At 38.4% G+C, this 7665-nt stretch overlaps 2 protein-coding genes across 3 annotated transcripts in view; both read right to left on the minus strand.

Annotated features, from left to right (window-relative positions):
* Positions 1–1468: 1468 nt before the first annotated feature.
* On the minus strand, positions 1469–2887 carry LOC105568128. The gene is made up of 2 exons (XM_012023538.1): positions 2876–2887; positions 1469–2204 (listed from the first exon to the last, which is right to left on the minus strand). Exons 1-2 carry the CDS (start codon positions 2885–2887, stop codon positions 1803–1805), a joined length of 414 nt encoding a protein of 137 aa, XP_011878928.1. The 3' UTR covers positions 1469–1802.
* Positions 2888–5094: 2207 nt separating this feature from the next.
* LOC105568129 (feline leukemia virus subgroup C receptor-related protein 2-like) overlaps positions 5095–7665 on the minus strand; it is a 6841-nt gene continuing 4270 nt past the window's right edge. For both annotated transcript variants that reach the window (XM_012023540.1, XM_012023539.1), the window contains 2 exons: positions 6788–6898; positions 5095–6676 (listed from right to left, as the gene is read on the minus strand). In XM_012023540.1, the coding sequence (XP_011878930.1) occupies positions 6331–6676; positions 6788–6898 (457 nt within the window). In that variant the 3' untranslated portion in view covers positions 5095–6330. The remainder of the gene's footprint in view (positions 6677–6787; positions 6899–7665) is intronic.

Genomic DNA, 7665 nt, shown 5'->3' on the forward strand with positions numbered 1-7665 from the left:
CTTTCACGCGGGCCTCCTTTTATACCCTACGAGACTGGATTTTGCTTCCGAGTTTTTGGCCGCCACCATGCGCGGCCTAGCGGCGGTCGGCGAACTACTCAGAAGCTGGCGCTCGCGCGCCCGCGCGCGTAGAGATCCTCAAGTTACTAGGCGCGCAGAGAGTTGTAACGATCGATCGATCTCGCCGCACGTTTGAATTGGGCAGTGGGCCGGCCTAAGACAGCGATTTTTAATAATTAATAAATCGCTGACTTTTGCGAAAATTGCAAAATGGTAGAGGACTTTTCGACTTAGTCTAGTCCACTCTATCCCACAATAAGCGTTGATGCGGGTATTACATATATAACACCCTGTATATTTAAAAACATTTAGCTGTTATATTTTCATGACGTATAAGACATATGTGTAAAAATACGTTTATTAAATCGCCGAAATGTCTAAAATAAAAACGATATTCTAAACCTAACAGAAAAGACGTGAAAATATGTAAGTGTTATAAAGTAGTCAAGTGTTGAAATAAACATTGATCGTTAAAAAGTGTTCAAATAAAATTCATAAAAAATATTGTAAACTTTTGAAGGCTAACTTTTAAACATATAATCAAACATTTTGTTTGTATTGCATAACTTTTAGGGCATTCATATATTATAATTAAAATTGTGTGCGAAAAAATGGAATTGTCTAAAAAAAATGTTAAATTTTAAAGATTTATTAGATGTATTATACTTTGTATATATATTTCCGAGTTGAAGTTTTGGCCCTATGTTGAATCTTTAACTCTATTTGTATAGGCTGCTTTCGCGAGAAGATCAAAATGATCCGGATTAAAATGACTCTGTGCTATGATTGGTCAAATCTGAAATTTCGTAGCATCACATTGAAATTTTATTCAATGAAATTCCAGATTTGACCAATCATAGCATTTTAATCCGGATCATTTTGATCTTCTCGCGAAAGCAGCTATAGTAGGACCTAAAACAGTAAAAGAGGTCGAACTGCAAGTACAAAATTTACCCCTACTTTAAAACTGATAGTGTCGGAAATATCTATTTTTGCAAATTTAGCATTAAAGTAGGTCCTTTTAAGTAGGAGCTAAAATAAATTTTTAGAATTAAAGATTCAAGGGAGGAGTAAAAAAATATAACGTCATCAAAGTAGGTTCTTGCTGGTCTATGTAGGTGTATAGATCAGCTAAGTAGGTGTAAATTATCCTTAAAAGTGTCAAAATAATACAAAAATTTCGACTCGTCGAGTTGCTTGATATAATTTATCTAATAATAAATAGTTTTAATACAAATAATTCACGTTTCTCTGAAAAAAGCATTATTTTCCGATGGCTTTTACAGTTAACGTGTTGATATTTGCGATAAGGGATTATTATAATATTATTTAATATAATAATGTATCATATAATAATATACGTGTAACGTAATATGATATAATAATAATATAATATTATATTGTTCATATGCATATGTATCTTTTAAAGTAGGTTTTTACATTTATTTTATGTAGTACGTTTTGTTTAGCTATCAAGATGTTAGTTTCATCTTTGAATAATTTATACTACCTTAAATAGACATTATTTCTCTAGAGTAAAGTAAAAAAATAATTTTTTATCTTTGTGGACAATAAGATCTGTTGCACAGTTAGAAGAGGCTTAATATAAAAATGGTATTTAAAAGACACAAAATAAGTTTGATGTTTCGCCGTCGAGTTACAAATACGAAGTTTCTCTTCCTCGATGATTAAACGTCCAGTGATTTTAATATCGCGATGCAGATATTTTTCATTTCGCGTTGCTACGCGATAATCTGAGCCGGTAGAAACGGAAAGGTATTGTAGACGTATACAGGTCGATTAAACGCGAAGGAATTGGCGATCGCCAGTGCCGGATTCGTCTCGAAATCGTCCTCGGGCTGTTCGCTCGGTGCTGTCGTTGGTTCCCTGCTGCGAGGTGTTGTCGTGGTTTTTACAGTGGTAGTTGGTGATCGCGCTGTCGTGGTCGTGGTAAATAACGGGTCGCGATAGGTAGTTGCGGTATCCGGGGGTTCGTAGCTTTGTAATCCTGGAGCACCGTAATACGCATGCAATCGATTGTTGTTGGGATTAAAACGCCGGCCATTAGGACGCCAGCCCCTGGGCTTGTACCCCGATAAATCTGACGTCACCGCCAGTCCGATATAAAGGAGGACGAGGATGAGCTGAAAAAAAAATACAGAATCGATTTAAATAAAGCGACAGGGGCGATGCGACACGCGCGCGAATGGTGGAGCGACGTCGGAGCGTTGTCCTCGTTCGTTTATCAAAACCACGGTGTTTATTTCGAGGATATCGAAAGTTATATCTTTATTCATGACGCTGTTCGTGTATCCAGAATGTATACACATCCGCGTTGGTTTAAAATAAAAATGAAACGTTCAAATTGTAATTTTGTTCATATGATTACAAGATCTTGAAACATTTCAGCTTACAATTAGCCACGTTCAGCCTAGCCAAGATTCACATATATTTAAGAACTTTTGAAAATGTAAGACATTTTATCGCGAGCTTTGGCCCGTTAAGGTACCAAGACTTCGTAAAATTAATCTTCTTGTCAAATAATATCGTTACAGTTTCTAAACGTTTTGTTCGCGATATAAAGCAATTGTCTATCTCGGGTGCCGTTACGCCAACAGCGGATCAGCACTCTTGGCGAAAGCACTATCATTGCGCGCACTCTCGTTGCATTACTATCATTATCCGGCGATCATATTGTTCACGGATGTTCCTCGGCGTATCAGATCCGCTGTTAACGAGGCCGATAGTTTCTTCAGCAACGAAACGCACGGTTATATCCGCGGAATTTAAACGCGGAAAGCGAATACTATTTTACCGTTTCCTTCATCTTTGCCGACGTTAACACCGCTGCTTAATAACGCGCGCCGAAAAACCTCGGACTAGTCTTTGCCGAATCGCCGATTCCGTTTTTATATGCGAGCGCGCCGATGTATGAGATCGGCTGCCTAAGCTCCGTGAATACGAAACAAGGTGAAGACGAAGACGATTTCGTTTTTCGCTACGCCGTTTCGTAATGCGATGTTACCCATATTACGTGTTAAGAATGTTCGGCGGCGGCAAAGTGACGTCTGTCGTTATATTCTGGATATACGTCAATTTTACGTCGAACGCACGGTCCAGTTGGTTCGGTTCCGCACGGAGAAACGGAACGGCAGGGAAATTGTGGGGCGCAAGACGGAATCAAATATGATCGAGCGTGTTCCTCGGCACGTTTGCATGCTCCATAACTGTCCAATTTTCATATCTGAGCTCTCGCAGCGCCCTTGATATATATTGGTAAACAGATAATGCGGCATAACGTTTTACCATGTCGTGATAGAATATATTCCGCGGTACGTTTCTCACCGCGTAGAGCAAATTAGCGATTTGGATGCTGATAAACGCGCCGCGCTCGAATTCACACGGCGGTAGCAGCAGCGGTGAGCTTTCACAGGGAGATAAAATATTCGGGTTTATACGCGAGATAAATTATCGCACCTCCCCTGCGTACACGCTTCTGGAGTTTAAGGTACTAGGGTCACGATTAGGAGGGATAATAATTAGATTTTATCGATTTATGCATTAGCTATGTGCTAAGAGCGGCAACCAATTCATATAATAATAACGTATGCACTGGTATCCCTTGAGGGCCGGATCGATGTTTTTCATCATGTTTTAAGCGAGAGCGAGAACGCGTCCATTGTAGTAGCGAGTGTTGTAATGGCTTGCGTGAATTAAGGACGTGCCTGGAATTTAAGACCGCGCGCAGCTGTAATGCATACCTTATGAATTCGCGAGATCGCCAGTCGTTGCTTGCCCGCCTAATGTAAATGCGCTCGGGGCGATCCAGAAACGTGGCGGGCGAATTAATCGCCGGATTGACAGTGAAGTCGAGTGACGACGTTAATTAGGATTCTGAGCTGTCCACGCTCAGAACTCGCCGACTCGGTCGCGTGTCATCGATCGCGCATCACGACCCCGCGATACGACACTTGCTCGCGACACTTGCTGTTTGTCAAAGTTTTCGTTTGCCTTGAACCTGTCTCACTTTGAATCACTTCTGTACAAATGTCGCTCGTCGCAAACATTTGATATAGAAGGTACAGTTTAAAACAACGAGACGTGGACTTTGAGGGCCAAAACGCGGTTATTTTCGCTTGAATTAACTTTAAGCAGTTCTTGATGGATATTTTAACATCGGGAGTCTTCAATTATTTCATCATTTGTCAGATGCAGTTTAATTAAATCTTAACAAGAGATCAATTCTGTGATATGAAGCTTAAATCAATCATTTTTCCTTCGATCCAATTTCTTGTTGGAAGAGCCGTTCCTCTGCTCTTAGGGCGTAGAAATGTTTGCGCGTAAAGTTTCTGCTTAGCGTACACTTGCGCGCAAATATTTACTGCAAATAAGAGAAAAGGAAACGACAGAAATAATTTCTGTCTGAAAAATCTGACGTGTCCAACTTACGTGTTCGCGCGACAAGAAAGATAAATAGAAAAGACGAGCGCGCGGCGCGCTATCGCGCGACTCGCGGATTCGAGATAACAACGCTGTCGCAGACAGACGACATGAGTGTCGGGTTGATCGAAAGCATGCGATATAATAGCCCGCGCGTCGAGAGAACTTTTGTTCTCTGATTGAGTATATCAAGTATTCTGGTTGAGTAACAAGTGGTAGACGCGTTCGTCATGTCACGCGTCAAACGCAGCGTATTATGCGGCGTTCATTTCCATGGCTTTGTGTTATCTAAAAACAACGCTGAGGTTGTCCTCCTCTCCGTCGATGAAGGTTCCGCGTAGGCACTCGAAATGGCTTCTCCTATTCATCTATGTGCGCGTGGCGGAATCGATACGGCGAAACTTTTACGTCTCTACATGATTTTTCGACGAGCTGAATATTTGAGGCGATCGCGCAAAAATGAGAATTTTTTAGTGTTGAAAAAAATTAAAATTTGCGAAACATAGGGACAGAGGAGGGAAAAGAGAGGGGAGACTTTGACGGAGAAATATTATATAATTTTGCCTCGCGGTTACATTTATAGCGACATAGTAATGTTAATAAATGTAATATTTATTCTTTCGCGATCAACCATTACCGATAAGCTCCAAGCTTTACATGACATGTTTTAGTGTTGCGTGAAACATGAGAAATTTATATAGTATTTTGTGACCGTTTATTCATCTATATTTAAATATAAATTTATTTATATTTAAAAATGTATTTTAAATTCTATTGGAATGCGTCTGTGCGCCACCGTTTGTTAATTTATATTCGCACTTTATTTGCCTTTCTCATTTTTCACAATGTATGATTTATACCGGTTTTTAAACGCACGTTGACATAAAAGGTCAAACAAGAGACTTGTCGCGTAAAATGTTACCTCGACAGATTTTTTGCAGTGTCAATTGTTTGCCATTTTGAATGCATTCAGCATCTAATGTGTATATAACGGAATTATATCAGAATGTTAGGTACAATTAAGTAGAAGTCACGACAAATTGGCGATCATACATCATTCCTAAGAGGGAAAATCGTCAAGGTTTAATTTCAATGTTACGCAAGATCCCCCCTTGCTTACATTTTTAGAGGCCGTTCTGGGTGGTGCTAAATCCTTTTTCCTACCATACTGTAAAGTTAATCTTGTCGGAGTAATCTCGTTCCATTTTATGGTAGAGGCAATATCAAAGTATGCCATATTACTTGTTGGTGGGAGTCCCTTTCGTAAAAGAAAAAAATGTAACATACTTACGGTTCTACGTTCCCGTAAAAAAAACGACGTGTAATTTATATCTGCGCACAATGTGAGATTAATTCCTGTTTTTTTAGATCTTTATTAAAATATAGGATTTAGATGAAACTAACACTTTGATGAGAAATTGAAATATGATTAAAATTACGTATAACACAGTCCTGCAAATTTCAGACCCGAGAAGCAGACTATGCGCTTCCAAGGGATCTTGACGTGCTGAAACCAAATACGTCTCCCAAAATTTTTCATCACGTCAGAACTCGGAGACTATTTTGACCTAAATATGCTAAAATGGCTACTTTTTGGTCCTTTTAAAAGTGAATAACAAATTCAAATTTTGCGCGAAAAAATCTATAAATGACGGCAGTTAACCAAGGAAACATAATAAAATTAGTGTCAGCTAAGATCATCGTTATTTTATGGTAAGGGTCACTCTATATGCCTCAACATAAAATTGGACCTTAGAAAAAGTATTTTCATGCAGGCCGGTGTAATCGAAAATTTATCAGTATTGAAAGATTTGTTATTACTTGTGTCCATTAATTAATATTATAAGTTAACTGATTAGTTTCTGGAACGCCATCGACGTTTTTCTCAATTCTCATGGTTCCTTCATACTGAACCTTCTTCTTCGCATCTTGTCGTCTCTGCTCGTCTTTCGTTACAACGGTCAAGATGAAACCGACTAGTAAAGCCGAGCACAAACCGATGTGCACCGGAATATCGCCGTACGCGTTCAATAATAAACCAAATATTGTAATAAGTATAATGCCGTAAATGCTGGTCGTTATATTGAGAAAGCCCGCAGGTATGTTCTCCGATTCTGGATACGTAAATTCGGTGCACAAGTCATACCCCAACGCCAGATATCCCGACATGAAGAATCTGTGACAAATAATAATAATGTAATAGATACATTATCCCCTAAAAGATTTTAATAAAAATGATAATGTTTAAAATAAATCGACACATATTGTACAAATGTCGATACGTTACCCCAAAAATATCGCTGACACATAAACCATCCATTTTATACCAATGCAAGTAAACACCGCGAACAGTATTTGGCCGCATAACGTAAGAAAGTATACGGTCACGGCAGTTTCTCTGGAAATACAAATTATTAGTGGACGTTTCTAGAATAAATGCAAGGTACATTTAACTCTTTGAAGCATACATTTTTCTATTAAACCATTTTTTGTGAAACTTTGTATATAAGGGTTTTCGGGGTCGCTGATTACGAATCCGTTATCAGACTTTTATAATTAAAAATGGCGGAATTCGAAACTTAAAAGAATAACATCATTCGACTGTAATTCAACTATGCTAAGAAACATTATTTAGATATTATTAGGACCCATGGAATCTAAGTTTCCAGTTGAAAATTCTTATAGAATATAAAAAATAGCGCGCGCGAAATGGCGGATGCAAACTTGAAATTTAATAATTTCTTAGAATTTACTCATTCTTGGCACTACCCAGAGCTAACGACGCGGACGTGATAAGTCCCTAAATACCGTAATGAAACGAAAATGCTGAAAAACTTGAAAACTTATAAAATTCACGTACCTTGTATCCGCCATTTTGGATCGGCCATTTTGAATTTTGAAAAACCCCTTTGTACAAAGTTTTCAAGAAATAATCTTAGAAAACTTGGTCAATGATGATTTTTTCCGAAAAAATTGCTGTTTTTTCACATTTGTTAATTTATAAAACTTTTACAATAAATATTCAAGACTACTCAACTTTTTTTATGTTCTTTTATTGCTAAGATACCCAGAAATTGCAAAAAACCCGATCTAAATGCGTTAACTAGAAATTAAATGGCCAAAAAGCAAAGAAGATGAGGTGGTAAAGTGGGTTACCACCACTCT

Source organism: Vollenhovia emeryi, unplaced genomic scaffold (assembly GCF_000949405.1).
Source record: "Vollenhovia emeryi isolate VEMERY1.0 unplaced genomic scaffold, V.emery_V1.0 DF939131.1, whole genome shotgun sequence".
Taxonomy (NCBI): domain Eukaryota; kingdom Metazoa; phylum Arthropoda; class Insecta; order Hymenoptera; family Formicidae; genus Vollenhovia; species Vollenhovia emeryi.